The sequence below is a fragment of the Tyto alba genome, unplaced genomic scaffold, assembly GCF_018691265.1.
Source record: "Tyto alba isolate M040663 unplaced genomic scaffold, T.alba_DEE_v4.0 Super-Scaffold_13, whole genome shotgun sequence".
Classification (NCBI taxonomy): Eukaryota; Metazoa; Chordata; class Aves; order Strigiformes; family Tytonidae; genus Tyto; species Tyto alba.
The window spans coordinates 47627212-47648156 of record NW_024881275.1 but is presented as its reverse complement, the minus strand read 5'-3'; the positions used below and the strand labels follow the sequence as shown (position 1 = coordinate 47648156).

The 20945-nt window shown below is 40.9% G+C and overlaps 1 protein-coding gene across 4 annotated transcripts in view; it reads right to left on the bottom strand.

The window, feature by feature from the left end:
- GNE (glucosamine (UDP-N-acetyl)-2-epimerase/N-acetylmannosamine kinase) overlaps positions 1-19790 on the bottom strand; it is a 35891-nt gene extending 16101 nt beyond the window's left edge. For 2 of the 4 annotated variants that reach the window (XM_032988461.2, XM_042788048.1), the window contains exons 1-3: positions 19577-19790; positions 4106-4314; positions 909-1360 (exon numbers count right to left, since the gene is read on the bottom strand). In XM_032988461.2, the coding sequence (XP_032844352.2) occupies positions 909-1360; positions 4106-4314; positions 19577-19627 (712 nt within the window). In that variant the 5' untranslated portion in view covers positions 19628-19790. Of the gene's footprint in view, positions 1-908; positions 1361-4105; positions 4315-9832; positions 9856-10141; positions 10212-19576 lie in introns of those variants that run through there. The other 2 variants (XM_032988458.2, XM_032988459.2) reach the window with 2 other exon arrangements.
- Between the last annotated feature and the right edge of the window lie 1155 nt (positions 19791-20945).

The following is a 20945-nucleotide window of genomic DNA, read 5'->3' as shown; positions in this document are numbered from 1 at the left end:
AACTTTAGAGACCACTACCAAAACCCCAACAAACTGTTAGCTTTCAGGCCTACCTCTAAAGCTTTGCAACATTATAGCAGGGTCATAAGCCTATTCTCACACCAGTATAAATCTGGAATAACATGAAACTCCTGAAGCTGCTTGGGTTTTCTGTCAGTTGTCCGTCTTCAGGCAAAGACTCATTCCCATTGCTTTAAAAAAGTCAGTCATACTTGTTTTAGTACATTTGATAAAAAAGTTTATCTGCAAAATATTCACCTACTGACGTAAGAAAATTCTAGTTTCCAACTACACAAGTTAGTGCCATATAGGAGATTGCTTTGTCAAAGATAAAAAGCAAACACAAAACCCCATTGTTTACAGGAATTATATATAAAACAGTGAATATGAAACACCAAAAGCCTTTGGTGCTAGCTGTCCTGTGTTCTTCAAAAGAATGTTCATAATAAAAATTCCCTTTGACTTTTTTTTTAGACTAACCCTGAACAGTTTTGATTCTATTCAAATACATCCTCTATACCAAGATAACTGTTTTAACATTGTTCAGCTCAGAGAACTTACCCATTTAAGGAGTTGTTTTTCTGATTTGGCAAAAGGACCAGATGTGATTACTAGGACAGATTTGTAGCTTTCCAGCTATACATGGTAGAACACAGACCAAAAGAAAATGTAGAAAGAAAAAAATAGTAGATACTCTTACCAAATATACTAGTTTTCTGAGAAGAAACAGGTTGATGCTTGATAATCATCTCCAATTAAGCAAACAAACTTAATAGCAAGAAGTATCTTTCTTTCTTTCCTATACTTTTCTCAGAGCCACTGGTCAACAGATCCCAGAGACTGCTAACTGCGTTACAGAGTTTGTCTAGTGCTGAAAGTCATATGAAAAATGTAAGTGGACTGCTCACCTAGCCACATGCGTATAATGCTCATGTAGTCCTTATTCTTGGCAGAGAGAAGCTTGTCATATGAGGGACAGCCCGCTAAAAGGATGCGGTCATGGTCTTCACACATGGCTATCAAATGCTGCTCTGCACTCCTTGTGCAGCACACATGGTAATGGGCCAGTTTGGTTATAGCATGTCTGATAGAGTCATCAATGGTCCCACTGACTTCCCCACCTTCAATGTGAAGAATGCGAATATTCATCAGGGCTGCAGATGTGGCCAGGGCCAAAGCATCAAATCTGTCCCCGTGAACTATCATTATATCAGGTTTCAGGCGGTTCAGGACATCTGGTAACTTGACTAATGCGAGCCCCACTGACTCCACCATAGCTGCCTCATCCTCCCCTCTTACAATGGTGTGCAATCTTGTATGAATATCGAAGTCATCTTGTTCAATCATACGATAGGTATTACTGAGGGTAAGAGGAAAAGGGTTAGAGTAAATACAACTTGGTTTTACAGCAACATAGCTTTACAAAATAACTGTGTATTAGAACAGTTGTACTGGGTTTGAACAAAGGCCTGCTTATCACATTTCCTTCATCGAGAGAACTAGTTTTTAAGATTTTAACAGAATGTTTTCATCTATATGAAGATCTTCCCTCATATTGCAAGCATCAAGTTTTTCTAGACACCCTTAACAAGCAGCTTTGCTGAACGTGTTCTGGAAATACCCAGAAATCAAACTCTTTGTTCATGTGTTTGCAGCACCTTTTGGAGAATAGATATGGCACGATTTCATTTTAGGAAAGGTATGTTGACTACTCACCAACTTATCTACTTTGCTGGAAAATGCATAAATACAACAGAAATTATGCAAAGCTGAGGCCTGTATTTTCAAGGAAAACATCCTGCGGCTAACATTCATTTTTCAGATTCTATACACTTAAACACTTAAGAAATCATTGCACAAAGGCCTTAAGTTCAAAGGAAACAGGCTTTTGCGCTAAAGAGAAGACGTTTTCCACCCATAATACCAGCTTCGTTCCATAATGAGAAAGTTAAAACATTAATCATCTGTATAAGATTACCTGTCTTATACATTCACTAAACCTGACCTAGGCAATTGCACACTCTGGCTGGAATAAAGAGAAAGAAGACCCAGAAGTTTTCCAATTTTGCCTTCAACCCACCTGACACATTCACTGTCTTATTCAAAGGATTACACTTTTAAACTGATTTAGAACTGATTTCATATTCATTAAATCCACTCTGCAATAAATCACTACTGTAAAGTGCTCCAGCTCAAGTAAAGAAGCAATCTTTATGCTGTGTAACTAAAGAGAACCCTATCTATTTATTCAATTCTGCTCACTTCTGTAACACACAGGATACATTTGTACACGTAACTTGTCAGGAAATTTGTTTTTTTAAAAAGGCAAATCTTTCTTATGTGACTGAGTGAAGCAGCTCAGATTTTTATAACATAAACTGCATTACATTTCCAACTCCATTTACAATTACCTTTCATAGACCTGCCTTTTTCCTTACTATGCACATTTATCTGAAAAAACCTTTTTTCTCTTCTATATTCTTTCATTTCTGAAAGGTCAAAATCCAGGGAATAAATAAGACTGCATTTTTGTTGTTTTGTTTCTTTTACTAGTCTCCAAACATTTCAGTAAGAAATATTACACAGAATTACTATCATTTGAATTCTGCTACGGTTGATTACCCTACTCAGATGACTAGAACACATACTTTTTGAGGACCCATTAATTCTCTAGGATCCCCCTGATTAAGGAGTGCAGAGGTAGGTCCTGAAAAAACCTCCAAGCAGTACCAGGTTTTAAGAATACTTACCACAAAGCAGCTAACAGCAACATTTGTCAGATCAAAGCCTTTACTGCTTCATGCTTTACAAATAATTTACATCAGAGAGGTGGGTGTGAAACACCTTGGAATTGGAAAAGTAGTATTTCATATTACTTTGCACAAGTCTTGCAGAGAGCAAGGGGTTCAGGACTATAGAAGAATCAGGGCTGTGTTTCTCCTCTTCAGCAAATAAAATGCGATTACCTTATTTCTCCAATTAAACAGGAAGTATTCCAACATACAAACCTGGCAATAAGTTTGATTGGGGTTTTTCTGTTTGCTTTTTTAAATCAGGTTAGTTTTGTGTTGAGTTCACCTTGCCCTGCTATTAGATGGAAATAACATCCAGTATAAAGCAAGGAACCAGCACTATACTGACAATAGAAAGCAGTGGAACTTCCTGCCTTAATAGTTTGAATTAATATAATTTGCTCACCCCCCAACTTATAAAGTGACAAAATTTCTCACTGTAAAGTCCAGAGTGTCTTTACTTGAAGATATGCATATTTCTAAAAGTTCAACAATGCTTATATGCTGCAAGCCTTATGCTAAAGTCTGATTTTGACTTGCAAAGTGTTTTCCTATCTATTTCATTTACTGTGCCCAATCTGGTAAATGCAGCCTGAGCAAAACCAACCAACCAACCACCACAACCCCAGCAAGAATATGCAAGCAGTTCCTTCTGCCTTTTTCCCAACAAACAGCAGAATATTCACCTGGAATGTGGAAAGTCCTTTCAAAGGAAGGGATTTGGATGAAGACATTCCATCCTCTCAGGCAGGTGATCTGACTGCTTACTTATGGGGTGTTATGGAGAGGACCTTAATCTCTCCTGCCAAACCATACCTAATATACCTCTCAGTTATTAACTTTGTCAGAGACTACCTTCCTCCAAAATCCTGGAGGTATGAACTAACAGTATTCCCCTGGGATACGGAATATATAAGTACTTTCTCCAATAACTAGGCAAAGCAGAAGAGCTGCAACATCAAATGACTGAAGATTATCTTTTCTCTGTGAAAATTAAAAAGCTGTAACACATTTTCATTCAACAATCACCAGATTCTTAAGGCAATCTGAACTGTGTTTCTCACTCCATGTACTGATTCTGTTGAAGATCTCAATTACAGCTTTTACACAAAACTTTCTAAAATTCCAAGATTCGCTGAAAAAAACCCTGACATATGCAATCTCAGAGCTGAATATGAAATAAAATATGAAAAAATAAATTTAAAATTTTGTTGTGTATATTCATGATGACAAGGATTTTGTTACCTAACATTCATGATGTTATCACTAACACCCCAGAAACAGATTGGCAGAGAGACAAAAATTCACCTCACCCATAATCATCAATAAGGTGGGAACCAAGCACTACGACATCAAGCTCAAAGAACTGTGGTTCTGCCTTTATACCAAACATAATAGGAGCTAATTTCGAATAATCAGCACGGTTGCAAGTAGCAACACAAACACGAAGTTTGTGGTTGTTTCCATTCTTCTCCATGATTTCCTTTTGTTTCTGTTTTGAAATATTCTTGAAATATACTTCCTGAAATAATAGGGGGAAAGAAAAAAAAAACCAGCATTAATAATAATCTTTATAGCAAATAAATAGTCTACTTTATTAAAGGCATACAGAAGTGCAGCCCAGAATTATGCACACATACTAACTCATCCATTGGTAACAGACAACTGGTACCTTATAGTATCTATCATTAGAGGATTTTAGAAAAGGACAGATTTATTTTTAAAAATTTATTTATTTGAGTTAAAACTCAGGTAATTTTAATACCTCTATTTCTATAAATAATATATATAAATTCATAATACTTAAATATTGTTTATATAGAAATTCAACTGTAATTAAACAGTAAACTGACTTTTTCCTATTCAGATGGATACTTCTGAAAAATTACTGATACCTTAGTAAATGAAATTAAAAAAAAGTCTCATATTCCAAAACCACAGAATGGAGCAAACTGCTAAAAGATACATCCACTGACAGACACTGTGAACAAAAAGAGAAAGTTTTTGCCTGAGTCAGTTTACATATCTGTTAAATACAATTTGGTGAGGTGAAGTGAGTTAAACATTGACTTCTAAACTCTTCTATACTGTTTTGCAGGCCAAAGTACATCAAGATATTAAATAATACAATATTTGATTACATAAGACAACTTTTGGAGACAAGTAGACAAGTAAGGATGATGATTATCATCAGGGAATTTGAAGGCTATTAAAAAAAAAAAAGGGTTTCCAACAACTGAAATGCCACAAACTCAGTATTCTCACAAGCAACATCAACAGTTACCGTAACACCTTCTCTAATCAAATTTTACAGCTTATTTAGTAGCTTATTAAACTATGTAATAATTTTTAATGCTTAGCTATTCTGTTTACCATTTTGCCTAGATACTGTGTTCCATTTAGCAATTAGAAAAAACATTTTAGAGAAAAAAAAAGCCTACTAAAAAGGGATACAGCAGTAACTCCCCCAAAATAACCCAAATTTTCTCTCCCCACAAACAGAAATTACTAAATTGGTAGCAGAGGTTATCAGACCAGCTGTAAGTTTTTTGTTGTTCTCCTTCCAAAAATAACTTCATTTTATGTAAGTACCATCCTTTTGGTATGAAATCTAATGTTATGTCAGATTTTTATTCCAGTTTAATGACAAGTAAACTTTTTCCATGCACAAGCATTGCTCATCTGACTCAGAGCAGTTCAATCTCTACAGTTTTTGACAGCTAGGGAAGTTCCTTCTGAGCAGCTGCTATCCAAGCATGACAATACTGACATACAATTTCATGCTCCTTTTATATTACATTTCTTTTTTTTTTCAGAAAATTTTTAAAAGAAAGTCTGTTGTGACATCCCACTCATACAAAACTTACAAAATTCAGCAACTTTTCAAAGATTTCCCTATTTTTAACACAGATTAGTTTAGGTTTTATCATACATAATGAAACAATATTTTGGTGTAATAGTAACATCAGGGTGATCAGGAATATATCCCAAGTTGCCAAAGGTAAGGGATATTTCTAGTGTCCACTTGCAATCCATTATGGCTCTGCAAAACTGTGAGTGGCAGTGATGTTTTTTCTAGTTTAACTCCAGCAACCATGATTCCTGAAAGCACATTTTATACTACCTTTCAGAATAAAACTGAATTGATGAAAAGCAGACAGCTGCCATGATTAAGTCCATAGGAAACAGCACTTCTCCTTTATTCAGGCAAAGCAGCTACGACTACACCAACCAACTCTGGTAAAATACATACAACCTGGAATTTCAGCATTTGATTACTGTGACAAATTAAGCTGAGTTCTGTGGATTCAGCCATAAAGTAATACATATTGTTTGGTTTATATTGGGTCCCTTCATTTGAATTTACATTTGAACCTTACTTGAAAAGTAGTATGTTAGTTACTGTTTTATACTTTCAAAGGGTCAGATGGTAATCATTCAGGCAAATTATTTCCTCATGCTGAAAACATCTGTAGTTATGCGTGTGTATATGATGGCTGTTTTAATTTAATCTTGTCTTTCTTTTTGCCAATAGGTTTGAAATATTTTAAACATATATAAGAAATTCAGTACCTCATGTTGAAAATGTAGACTACTTTGCAGGATTTTAGATGCTGTATAAATGTAGGTCAGACAGCATGTTAGCCTATATCACCAAGGGAAACCTTAAACCACATCAGCTAGACTCAGATATAACAGAACCACTGCTTTCTCATTTCTGAAACTTCTCCTCAGAGATGGTTCTGACCAGGATATCCTGTCATTGCATACATAAAAACAGCCACTAATTGAAATAAAATCATGTTCAATATGTGAAGGCCACTTCTGACATCCCTATATGCTTGTCTTTGAAACTGCATAAATAATCTTAGTATAATTAGAAGCAAACCTCTCACAAGACTCTTCAAGTCAGCCACTGATGCATGCTTATTCTATACTATATAAATTGAGAAGCCAAAGTAAAAGGGCACAGAATAAGGAAATGACAAAGTGAGCTTACCAGTCAGCTTACGCAAAGTTAAGTGCCTGAGCTAGAACCATCAGTTCCCCTATCACAGAGTAGTTATCTTTTATTTTATAAAGAGTAAGCTTTTAAGAAGAATAGTTTTCTGTCCTCTTTGATCTTCAAGTAGTGTCTAAAATTCTAGAATCTTTCAATTAAAATCCAGAAAATACCACCTCCTAAAATACTAAGTCTGTAAGTTGTAAAAAAAAATAAAATATCATGGTTCACCATAACTAGTTCTACTAGAATTGAATCGCGACATCACACATCTTTCTGGCCACACAGATCACATTTAATTACAGTTCCTATGGACTGCAATAATGGTCTCTTGAAATAATTTCAGAGGTAGATGTGGAGATACTTCAAAGGCATATGAACTGGCCAGAATCAAAAGCAATTCATGCTATTTGTGCATTTCCACTTCTGGTAATGTTAGGTTTCAGTAAGCCCCAAAGCAGAATTATTTTTAGTACTGCCTTAAACCTCTGTAACAAATAGTTACAAAAAATTAAAAGTAAGCCACACACAGGCCTTAGTGCAGACACAGTTCTTCTATTGCTGTCAGTTTTGTTTTTCTGAACAACCAAAATATTTACCCTAGCAAAAGCAGTGATAACAATCCAGTATGTGTTAACTACATGGGGAAATTTACCACTGATTAAACCAGTTTATTGTTTTTCATGTTAAGTTGGATGATGACTTCTAAAGAAACATGTGATGTATTGCTACATTGCAGTCTAAAAAAAAAAGACATAATTCTATCTTGACTCTGACCTATTCTGAGCCTGTAAATGCAAAAATAATTCTGTTTTTTCAGATAGAATTCACTGTCAACAAATAATGGCAAAGTCGCTTCAACCATTAACAATATATTCCTTCAAGCTGAGATGTAATGTCCTAGCTACATAATTTTGTTACCACTATGATTTGAGAATTTATTAACAGGTTTTGCAGGCTAACCATCTCTTTTCAGAACTGTTCACTGAAATTGTTTTAAATAATTAATCACCAACAGTTGCCTCTTAGTTTGTAGGTGTTTGATGATATACTGAGTTTGATCTACACAGCCTTCTCCAGTCCAGGTTCTTCCTGTTCCAAGGTCTACCTCTTCCACCTTGCTGGGACTAGTAATTTTTAGCAGAAAGAAGAAATAAAACAGTGCTCTATGAAGGACTACTTGAAATAATGAATCTCTACTTGTTTTGGTCTACTGCTCTTCCATATCCCATCTTGAGGATTTTAGACTATTAGAGGTTCAAGGACTTTTTAAGACTGGGAAATTCTGGGCCACTTTTTACATCGACAAAGTAGCTACTATTTCTGTTAGCAGTCACAAGTGCATGAGACACCCTTTTATCAGCATTTCACCAACAAATGATACCAGCTGTATATTCCGCATTCACATTTCTGAGGCAGTGATTTTCAAAATCAAAGAGCCTGGAATCTCTACACATGCCTGTATGCTCGTGGAGTCATTTGATGTTCCCACTTGTTTTGCTGTGTGGGATACACATAGGTTATTCTGCCCAAAACTCTTCCCACACCATGTACTAGTATGTGTATTCATGCCACCCTTCTTTACCCATGTGGCCATTTCTTCCATATTGCCTGTATGCACACACAGCTGGGGCCTGCTCCTGCAGCCCTATGCAGGTGGCCATATACAAAATCAAATCCTTTAACACTCCCTTGAACACATCTGTGCAAGTTGGAAAAAAAGCATTCTATCATCTTGAGTATTTGTTTCTAGTCTCATTCTGTGCACATATTACCCCGTACTGAGGTGAGAAACCTTTCCCACCATTTCCCCCCACAAATTGGATCAACTTCATTGCTACCTCCTTCTTTGTGTGTATGTGGGATCATCCCTCTCTACACCTCTCAAGTATACTGATAGCCGCAAACTAAAATTATTAGAAAATACATATTTATGGAATAGAATTATTAAGATCAATTTAAGATGTTTTAATCATTTAACAGTTGTGCTGCAGAACAAATACTGATCTTATGAGGAACAGTTGGAATAACTGTAGGATAAGGAACTCATAAATAATCTTACTGGAGATGGTTTGGCCTTGTAGTGGCAGGTGCAAAGAAACATAAAGCTGTAAATTAGCAACAAACCAGACCAGGCCAGACTTGAAGGACAAGATGTATGTGACTATAGTACTGAGTTTGGGCAGAAGTAAGGGTCAACTGGGGAACACGGTGAAGAAGACTATGAGCCTTCATCTGAAGACCCCCGAAAACTACCTGAAGACTACAACTGACATGCGCAAGAGACATGAACATATGCTAAATGAGTTCCCCCAAAAGTTATGAATATGATAAAACTGCAATGAATATGTATGATTAAAGTAGTATAAATGCTTGTTGATTTAATTCTCACACACACACATTAGGAGGAGCTATCCCCTGTGTGTCTGGTGCTGTAATAAAGAATACCTGCTTTCTAAAACTCCAAAATTGAGTCTTAGAGAGTGAATTAATTACCACTTTCCGGTAACAATATAGATACATTTATTATCAAAGTGCTGGATCTGCCCTTCTGTACCTCCTTTATTCCACATCATTAAAGTGCCATTCCTGATGTACATCCCCAATATACACTATCATGCACCCCTGCCACACAACTTAGATGTGCGCACGTATCTGTGTGCAGGGTCATTTCCTCTTTAGGCCTGATAAATCCATGTGTGCAAGGACAGTCCCTCGACACACCTCCAATATGAAGAAGTGCACACGTGCCTTTCTGTGGACAACCCTTCCATTCACACCAATGTGCCCATGTGTACACACTATGGCCAGTTCTCTTTATTCCCACAGAAAAGACACACACACCTTTCCATCTGCAGGCATTACAGTACCTTGCATCTCCCCAAAACATATATGTGCACACATGCCTTTGCCAGGCCACTCCCGCGGAACTCAGCAAGAGACCCGTGCCCGTACCCCCGCCGCAAGCCCATCCGCTTCATACCCCGCCGCACACGTGTCCATACACCCCACCCCACCCGCTGGGCCCAGCACATACCTCGCAGCAGCTCCCCCCAGGCGCATGCGCACCCACCCCCAGCCCTACGACAGCCGCAGAGCGCGACCACAGCCCACGCCCAGCTGGCGCAGTTCTTCCTGCCCTATGACGCCCCAGTGCCGGGGCGCGGCCACAGGCGGCTCTGCAGAGCTCCCGCCAACCCCCCCGTAACCCCGGGCCCTTCAGCGGATGCCGCGCGTCCCTCCGCGCCTGGCAGCACGGTCTCAGCGGCCCCGATTCCTCTAGGCGCCCAGACACCTCGCGTAGGCCGGGCTAGGCCAGGCCGGCGCAGCCCCGTTTTGCCGTCACCTTTATCCGCACTGAGTCCGCAACGGCGGCGCTGGAGCCGAGTGCATCACAGCCTGGGCCGGCGCGAAAGCCCCGCCTTCAGCAGGGCGGTCCCGCCCAGCCCGCCGCCGCGGAGGCCGAGGGGAGGGGCGGACTGGCCGTGCTGAGGAGTGAGCCTTTACCGGGCCGCGATCTGCCGCAGTTCCACCACCACCAGGCGCCCTGCAGCGAGGGGCCGTGGTATTCCCTCTTGGCTTGGCATCGCACACTTTCTCCAGCGGCTGGCATTGCAGAGTGACGGGGCAGGAGCCGTGAGCAGCGTCGAGCTGTGTGTCGCCCTGACGAGGGGTTGAGCACGGGGCTGCCCATGGTGGTGTTTGTAGGATCATGTGCTGTTTTGCTTTTATAATGAGGAACCGTATCCTTGTCTTAGGACAGCCTCTTACAGTCGGTTTATATGTGGAATAACCTGATGTGATACACATCAGAGGAATCAGGTTAAAACTGCTGACTGATTTTGCAGTTTCAGTGGGGATTACTATTGTGAAGAGCTTTTAAAATGAGAGCTGTCTGAAAACTGTGAACTGTGATGTTGCTTGTAGGAGGTGCAAAGCAAGCACGCACAACCCACAGCAATGCATGGAAGAATGTGGAGGTTGCCTGATCTCACAGTCTGTAAGGAGCTATAGCCCTCTACGGTTAGAGCACTTGCCTGTTTCGCAGTGCGCTGTAGAATTCTTTTGGTGTTAATTCCGCCAAGAATGCCTCCATTTCCTTAAATCCTTTTTCCTTCATTGGTGTGTGACACAATCAAGAAAGCAGTTAAACCAGTTGTCGGGTATTACTGATCATCTGTGTGTTTCAGTGGATTGTAAGAGATGCGTCTTGTTTTCACACACTGAATGTGTTTTGGGGTCAAAATGGTCTCTTAGATTACTGTGTCCTGGATTCAAGTTCAGTAGCCTAGGCACCATGGATAACAACAGCAATCTATACCCACTATATTTGCTATGGAAGCACATAAATAAAATATTTTGGTAGCTGGTGGCACACAATGCTAGTAAAATGAGAATTCACCCATTTTTCTTCCTCTGATAGATTTCATGCTTGTGTGGCTGGAACCTAACAGTCTAGTGTGATAGGGCCATCAAGCCAATGCCACAATCTGCTGTTTGGTACCTGTACTGTGACAGTTTTTCAGACCAAATTCTATCATTGTTCATCCATATAATATCTGAAGTGTCTCAAATCCCTTCTGCTTTCACCCTTTACTTCTCAGGAAAATTAGCCTTAATAGTGACTCCTGTGTCTTACATACCTAAAAGAAAATAGATGCAAGGAATTGGAATGGTTACATTCCTGTCCTTTACTAGGGAGAAAAAGTTGGCTTTCTAGCAGTTAGGAATATTTGTTTAGAAAGGCTTTGAGTAACAAATACTGAAGTTGTCAACTAAAAAAGAGATCTTAAGTAAGAATTATGGCAATATAATTTAAAATGTGAAGTAAAGAAACTTTTAGACTTGCCCTTGGGAATTTAAAACTGTGTTGACCGTTTCTGAAGAGAGAACATCATTTGCTGATGTTCAGAAAGTCCTCAGACAGCTGTGGTCCAGTGAGTCATAGCTCTTTAAAGCTGCAGTGTTTTGAGAATATTGCAGCACACCCACTTCTCAGATCACCAGGGATCTTAATTTGAAATGCTAACCAGAGGTAGTAATAGCAACTGGACAGCACCTTAGGTTAAATTCTTGTCCCACTTAAGTTGTTTTCATTGTCCTCTGCATCACTAGATTTCTTTATGCATATTGCACATTGCTTAAAAACCTATATGCGTTCTGGAAATGTCATTATAAGTAAGTTTGAATTGTCTCAGTGTAAATGCTTTTGGGTTACAGTAAGCTCACCAATCTATCTACAGCTGGTTTCACTCAAACAACATGCTGAGGAAGAGCATGCTTGAGCATGAGTGTATGAAAGTGTGTATATATTTAGAAATTCTGAAATACAGTAGTACTTATGCAACTAGAAGCAACTTCACTGAGAGTTAATTATTCTTACAATAGCATCACTGCATCTCTTGATGTGTTTTTTCCAGAAGTGTTCTAATGGCATTTAAGCATCTTGCAGCACAAGCTGCAGAAGAAGGGGGAAGGTTTATGTTCCTTTTGGTTATTTCTCCCACACAGACCTCATGTATTACATAAATAGGATTAAATTTATCTTGTGTTACAGAGTGAATCTGGTCCCAAGTCTTTCCAGCAGATAGACAAATGCTCTCCAGAAATATAAGATGGGAGGAGAAGCCTCAACTCATGATCTTCCTGCTCCAGTCAGCCTTAGTCTTTGCTGCTCAAAATCTCCAACAACACTGTGAAGATGGCCTCCTGTCCTTGCCAAGCCCTGAGGCAGTTCCAGGGCTCATTACAGGAGTAGGGTCTCAGTGTTCACATTAATTAATTTGCCCTATCCTCACCAAAAAGCTATGCAGAAATGGTAACAGCTGTGCAGAGACTAAACTGACTTTAATACACAAAGTGTTGGAAAATGCTGGAGATATGAGCTTACTTCATTCTAAAGAGGTCATGCTGCTTAAGATTTGAACAGAAGGACCAAGATCATCTGTTTTGGTTTGCAGCGGGCTCAAAGATCAGACTTTTTGGAAACCCACCCCAAAAGAGGTGAAAGGTGCTAAACTATGGTCTGACAAGGGATTTGTCAGTGTATAACTATGTCCAGGAGATGGATGGTGTGAACCGTCAGTAGCACTGTGATCTGCACTGCGGCTATGGACCATGTTACTTCTTCCCTCCTGAAGGCAGAGTATGTCTTTTTAAATCAATATCTAAATGAGATGGTTTCATTGCTTCGTTCCTCAACTCTTAATTTACATCCATTTTATTTAAGTCAAAACCAGCTGCTGACTGTAAGGAAACCTTTGGCTAAGATTTTCAAAAGCAACTAGAACATTGTCCATGTCAATTCTGTACTGTCTAGCCTAAACCACTTGAAAGCAACTTGAATTTTAAAGGTAAGGGTCATAGTGCTTTCAGAAGAGCAGGTTCTTCTGACACAGCCAGACTAATAACTTTTGAAGATTCTGGCACAGCAGTGCTCAGCTGCTGTGAATACACTCCATTATGAATATCCCTTATAGGAAAAGACCCAGTAACACATACCACATGATATAAGGAGAATATAAACATACGCACACAGCAGAGAAAGCATAACAAGTTACTACCTTCCTGCATTTTCCTGTTTGTTCTTCCCAGTTAAAACTACCAGGTGAGCTGTGCAGTTAATGGTAACTGTATGCAACCACAGCAGTCTGTTAGCTAGGCCAGTATTACATCATGGGCTTGCAGCTTTTAGCTGATGTTTCGGAGACAGGGAAGACATGGAGGATAAGGCAATGATGTACATGCTATGCAAAGGGAAATTTGGGGTTTTATTCTCCCCTCACCACAACATAGATCTCTCACATCTTTGTTCAGTGTCTTAACACAAAAAGAGGACCCGCATGTAAATTAGATCATTAGGCACAGAATTCCTGGCCAAGGGAAAGGAAATCCAAAACTATGCGAAAATTTGTTCCCTGTCTCAGGGAGGATATGTGTTCAAAGAAGGGCAACAAAGCTGGTGAAGGGAGCAGTCTTACAAGGAATGACTGGGGTGAACTGGGGTTGATTAGTCTGGGGAAAAGGGGACACCTTATCGGTCCCTATACTACCTGAAAGGAAGTTGTAGTGAGGTGAGTGTCAGTCTTTTTTCCCAAGTAACAAGTGATAGGAAAGAGAGGAAAAGGCCTCAGGTTGCACCAGCAGAGGTTTAGATTGGATATTAGGAAAAATTTCTTCACCAAAAGGGTTATCAAACATTGGAACAGGCTGCCCAGGGAAGTGGCTGAGTCACTGTCCCTGGAGGTATTTAAAAGATGTGTAGACATGACGCTTACAGACATGATTTAGTGGTGGACTTGGTAGTGTTAGGTTAACTTGGACTTGATGATCTTAAGGGTCTTTTCCAACCTAAATGTTTCTATGATTCTATGTTAAAATCAGGTGCATCAAAACCCCAGGTAACAAGCAGAGTTGTGAATCTCATTGAAATAACTAGGAATTAGCTAAAACGTGTCACAGGATTTTTTTTAGATCTGTGAATGTTCTATAACAGATTAACAGCCTGTTTTTTCTTATTGGAAAGACGGCATATGCTGATGTCTGGTGCATTACAATATAATTGCATTTGCCTATATCCTATCAAATTTGAGTCATGTTTCCAGTAACTAGAGTTACAGAATGAAAAAGAGGTAAAGTATGAAAAGCAACCTCCATTCTATGGGATTCCTTGCCTGGGGGGGAGGGGTGAAACCCATGCAAAGCACTGAAAGAGTGCTGGCAACCTCAGTAGGATTCTTTTTTTCAATTTGTTCAATCTCTAACCTTGAGCCTTTATCTTAATTTCAGCTGAAAAAAAAGCACTTTTATTTCCCATTCCATCTCTCTAAAAATAAAATAGTGGAACTGACTAATTTTTGCTGTCATCATGTAATTCACTCTGCTTGTGTGACCTGCTTAATCCTTCAAAAGGGTTTGTTTTCTTGAATTAAAAGTTCTAAAGGTTATGGTTTTTCTGTTTCTTCTGAATCTTCGCTACTGTTCAGTCCTGCTGGAATAAATACAATTATTATTGCTGATTGTTGACACACATTGAACATCCGCTGGGGAATATGATAGTTCAACATACCCAAGTTAACTTCAAACCAGTTGGTCATGAACAATGATGGCAGCCTAGGCTGGGGTGATTCTTGAGGTGGAATTCTTCCTCTTACAATGCTGATGCCTGTGCTGTGCATCTAAACCCCCAGATCAGTAGACAACATGGTTTACTTAAAACAATTTGGGATATGTTCAGACAGGAATGAATAGAGGCACTGCACATACTCATAATATTTGGACAAAAGCCAGTGAGGAATCAACTTGATTGGAAGCTGTCATCACCAAGTAAGAACAGTGAGTAAGTCTGCCAAATTCCATATCTCAGTTTCCACTTCTACTACAGGTTGGAGAGTTAGTTATGCGTACTTGGTTGAGGAAACCATGCAGAATAGCCAAGTTATCTGGATGCAAATGGCTCTCATGTGTGACAGACCAGAAAGGAAGTTCTGTTAAGCTTTCTCAGTTCTGGTCACTTTGGGCTTTCATCACAAGAACAAGTTGTTTATATTTGTTTAAACAGACAAGTTTGCAAGACTGAGCTTAATTCTCTACCCAGATTTCAGTGGAAGCTAAACCTACATTGTTTCTGCTTCATTCCTACTGTCTTATCACAATATTAAAGATAGAATATACCAAAATTACCATATTCCAGTAGTACTGTGGTTCTAATCTTGTGTTTTGCTCTACACCATGCAGCCCTCTGTCCTCACTCCAACCTTCCTTTCAGTGGGTGCAAAGAAACTAAGGGTGGATTATGTTATCTGTCCAGACAGGAGCAGCTGTGCACATGGGTTTGTGGGGGCCTGTGAGCTCTAACAAAGGTGCAAGAGCTGTGCTGTCTTGGAGCAGGAAGTCCAACAGGCCAGAAGCTGGGAGAAAAGGGAGGGAGGCACCAGAAATTATCATCTAGTGATAAGGCTGCTTAATTTTTCCACTTAAAATTGACATACAGTGTTGAAAAAGAAGTTAAATGGCTGCCATGAAGGGGGAATACAAACTCTGGCCTCATGTCTCTATTAATAAATATCTCCTGTGTTGTGAACAGGTCTAGAGGTTCCTGTTTGCTCTTCTTGTCCAACTTTGTTTACATCTTTCTTATCCCTTCTGAGGCTCTGTGGTATCCTACTTGCATGCAACTGTGTTTTCAATGTGACTGTTGGCTGACAAATATTTAAAATATTGTCTTCAGTGGTAATTTCTAATTTTAAGGTGTACTAATGATACTACATAATTACAAGAAAATCTGTTAAGCATAGATCTAATATCAGGACTAAAGTATATTAGTAAACATGTATTTGCATCTTTTTTCCATATTAAAATAATTTGGTTTGTGTGTAGGTTGTGGACATTGACTATTAACTGCACTAATACAAAAAATGTAAAAAAGAAGATGTGATTGTAAAGATGGTTACAATACAAAGCATATAGTCAGTTTACACTTTCAAAGACAGATGGGGAAAATTTCAGAGGCTGAGAATATAAAATGGGCAAATAAGTGTAGCTGTAGCTGTTCACAAAGTAAAGGTTAAAGCCTCCTGCCTTGGAAGCTTGTAACACATGAGATGATATCATTAGCTGAGTTATTCAAATGTCTTCTTCAATCATGTGATCTCTAGAGTAATCTTAAATTCTAAACTATTATATGGCTATTATAATTTCCTGAAACAATTTCAGATTTTTCATTTTAAGAAGCTTGCAGAGATGGAAGGCTCAAATGCCAGTCAATAGCACAGTGTTTTCTGTATCAGGCATTACACAAAGGTACATCTTTGGGTTTAATTCTGGGTCAAGAATAAAATGTCCTTGTTTTTTGTTTGGAGTATCTACAGACCTTATTTTCATTACCAGTAATCTCCAGAAACAGTTTTGTTTTTCCAGTCAAGAAACAAAAGTCAAAGAAAAGTAAAAACAAGCACACAATTTTAAAAGAGGTACTGTATCTAAAGAGTGCATAGAAAGCCTTCAAGCAGCAAACCTTCTGTGAATGTGCTTTACTTAAACATGAAGCCAGGGTCCTGTATATGATGAAGAGCAAAGCTTTGGAGTTCAGGATGACATTCAGGAGACAAAAAAATGAACTCCAAATGTTAAATGACCATTTACTTCTTTCCTTCCTTCTTTTTGATAATAAGCTGGGAAAAAGTCACATGAAGAGCATCTGAGTCAGCTGTTACTCTGACTTAACTTTCTGGATAGTTTAATTTTCTCAGCTAGATTTGTTATCCATGTTCTTTTATTAAGGCTTTGATTTAGTACTGGATGTTTTAATGAAAGGTGGTCCAAATTTAAAAAGAAATAAAAGCAACTGCTAAAATATCCCCCTGATTTTGCAGGAAGGGCAACTCTTCTGATAGATGTTCTAACTTCAACACACATGTCCGTTGCCTATGCCAAGTCCCTTGGGGAAAGACCATACACCACTGAGACTAGGAGTCTGTTTTCACAAAGGCCCTCAATGTGCCAGGATGAAGGAGTTGACTCAAAATCAGGTGGTTACAGATCACTTTCTGACTGGTCTGGCTGCTGAGACAGTATTAGAAACTCAGCCTGAATGTCCCTGCTATTTGGCTAGTGAGACTCCATGTTGTGAGAGGCTCTCCGTCTTACATTTCCTGTGCTTTCTGAAACCTTGTGTATCTCTGAAAAGCAGTTCCGAAATACTGACATTGTGTATCATGCTCTCATGCATGTATTTTCTCAAACAAACTTCTGTAATCCATCTCAATCTTTTTTACGATGAAATTGTAAGAAGAAGGATCCCATTTGAAAGCTAAGTATTTGGTGGGAAAACTACTGTGATTGGCTTCTACCACAGGAAATCATGCTGGTTTACAGAAAAGCTTACAGGGATGCTTAACTCTGCTTTAGTCTCAATTTTACACTACCCATAAAAATCCCCTTTCCCTGAGTAGCATGGTGGTGATGGGAATCTCCTCTCCTTTAATTATTTCCCTGGTGTGGGCTGCCAACTTTCTTACTTGCTAAAGTTCTCCAGGCTGCAGGTAGACTTGTTAAGTATGATATGCTAAAGGAGCAATGCAGCAGAGGTGAGAAATCTTCTGGTAGAAGACTGCTTCCAAGTCAAAAAGTTTTAGTTTTAGTTTTTGTGTTTGTGTTCTAACATTTTAATTTAAAGCCTTGGAGGACATGCAAACGTTTTATAGTTTCCATCACTGCCCTTGATTTCCTTAATATGAATGGGGAGCCTTGCTAAACTCCACTTCTGTCCCTAAATTTTTGCTTTTTAGCATCTGATGTACTGAAATATTTTCAGTGCTTGTTGGAAATCCTTTTCTTTAAAGCCTAAATCTGAGTCCTGGTTGGATACCTTCATTGGAGAATATCCAAGGTGATAATATTTCTCAACACATCCAGATCTCAGGGAGACCTGGAGCCAAATCTGAAGTCAAAGCTGGATGGGAGGCGAGAGGAAAGGGAGGATATGTAAAGAAATACTTCAGAGAAAGGCATTTCCAGCTGACATGGTAAGACATTCAGATTCAAATGGAACAGGCCTTATTTGCATAATAGATACACACCTTTTGTTTTGTATTTTGCCAGATACCACCTCCCTCCAATGCCTTTTTCACACCCTTCCTGCATGTAGAGCCATATCCCCTGGTAGCTTAAACCAGTTTACAGGCAGCCACAAAACCTGACAAAGTGAAAAGCCTGGGGCAACAGCATCAGCAGAACTACTTCCTTCAGTGGGAGTGCTGGACAAGGGGCAAGGAATCAGGACTGTCCCCAGTGGGCTTGGCTGGCTCTTTGGCCCTCTTCAGTGCCACCTTCCCCTTCTGGACTTGCTGTCCTTCTGCTTCTTGCTGTATGCCTTTCCTCTGCCTTTCCGTCAATGTTGTGTTCACTTGTCAGCTGAATGCCTTGTGAGAAAACCTACCTAAAAAATTACCCTATAGAGCTCAATCCCACTTGTTACCCAGCATGCATTCATGTTTCTTCTCCCAGCCCCAGTCCATATCCTGCTTGAATGTGAATCCTTTGAGGATCCATGCCTTTCTTCCCACTGTGCCTGTATAGCACCTGGCATGCTGGAGCCTAATAATCCTAAAACCCTGCTGAGACAACCCTCCAGGTAGTATCCCAACATGGTGAGTCCAAACCTAATCTCTCATCTCCCAAATAATAGACAGGTAAATCACAGTGACAAGTGACAAGGAATAGAGTGCTAGCTTTGGGAAGGTCACTAGCTCCCTGTAGTCCCTATGGACTGAATAATGAAAAGAGAATCCAGAGAGAATGGGTACAAATGGGCAATCATTTAGCACTGTTCTCCGGCAAACGTCTAAATGCCCAGCACATTAGCCGTCATGGCCGCAAACCCCATATGCCAGATGGAGAAACGGAGGTACAGAGGCTGGTCCCACGTCGGCCCTGGAGACGGCACTTGCCGTGACATCCTCGCCGAGGGGCAGGGGAGAGCTCCATCCCGGGGGCGACCACACGCCGGGTGCCGGCTCACCCTCTCCCACAGGGCTGCCCTCGCCCGGGCCGCCTGTAGGCACGGGCTCGGCGGAACGCTGCCCCCGCCGGGGAGGGCGCAGGCCACCTGGCTGCTGCCCGCCGTCCCGGCTCCCTCACTTGCCTGCGGGACAGCAGCTGACAAAGGGCAGCTCCCGCAGCACCTGCACGAGGGACACGCCCACAGGAGGTCCCTCGCCCGCACCACCGGGCCCTCCCGCCTCGGGACCCCCGCCGGCGGCAAGCGAAACCTCTGACTTACGTGGGGACCGCGAGCGAGCGGCTCCCGGCGCGGCGGCGCGTTGGTCCCCATGGCGGCCAGCGGGTCCCCGGCGCCAAGCCGCTTCCCGAGCGGCTCTGCCGCTGCCAAGCCAGGGGCACCGGGCCGCCGTGGGAGCGGCACCCGGGGCCGGGGCCACACCAGGAACGCCCCGCGCCTTAAGCACCGCCTCCGCCCGCTGCCGTGCCGGGGCTGCGCTTGGTGGTGGGAAGGCGCCGGAGGATCGTAGGATGCCGGGCTTCTGATAGGACTTCTGGTCTATTGTGGGATGAGCCCACACCGAGCCGCGCCGCGGGTCGTCAGGCGTACTGGGGGCTGAGGCTTTAGCACAGCATTTACAGAGGCTGTGCCGGTATCCCTGCAGGGCAACATGGGAAACGGGGATCTGTACTCCGGCTGTCCTGGGTGTTAGACGGTATTGCCTCCTAGTGTGTTCTTGCGTCTCAGGAAGCCATTTTCCTGCTGGGTACCACCCGTGCATGCACAACAGTTAGGAGATGCAGGCAACCTTGCTGGTGCTAAGCCTGCTCTGTGGGTATTACCAGCTAGTATCAGTGACAGTGACACCTTGTGTTTTTAACATTGCCAAGACTACAGAGATCCATTCAGAACAACAGGAACCTGGAGCTGTCTCAAGGTATGGAGCTTGGAATGTGTGTATGGCACCTGCATCAAACAAGTGAGTCTTCCAAGCACAGGTCTGGAAGACAGCAGCAGCCAGAGCTTTAGAAGTCTGATTCAAGCTTCTACTTGTCTTGACATACACCCTTTCAAGGCTGCATCTTGCTGTGGCTTGTTTGCAGCTGTACCCCAGACTCTTTCAGATACTAGGGCCTGCATGTTCACCCTGTCCCAAGGTGAGCCCTGCAGTCCCTTCTCACATAGGTCCCTGAGATGCTATAGGAACCTTTGTAACCCCTGACATTCAGGGTCACCTTGGGATACTTGCAGTTCTTTCCTAACTGTCTTTTGATTTCCAATATGTGGGCCTTAGTGTTTGCAGAGAAATTGTCTTCATCAATTCTGTCCTTTCCTGCTTGTTTTCCTGAAACACACACATTCAGCCTAACACATAAATTTGTAGCAGAAGCAGATCAGTGTACAGCACCTATAAATTTTACTGATTGGCTCTTCTCTGTGGCCAGATTTATGCCTATACACAAACAATTCAACAGCAGTGGCCATGACTATTTTTTTAACTTGGGATCAGTGTGTGATGCTGATATCTATTTTAATTCATCCCTTTATAGCCATGGAAGTTTTTGCATTCTGTTAGCATAATGTGTTTCTAGATGGTCATTTGATCCTGCTACACATCTACAGGGCAGGCTGCTAAATAAAGCATCAGAAG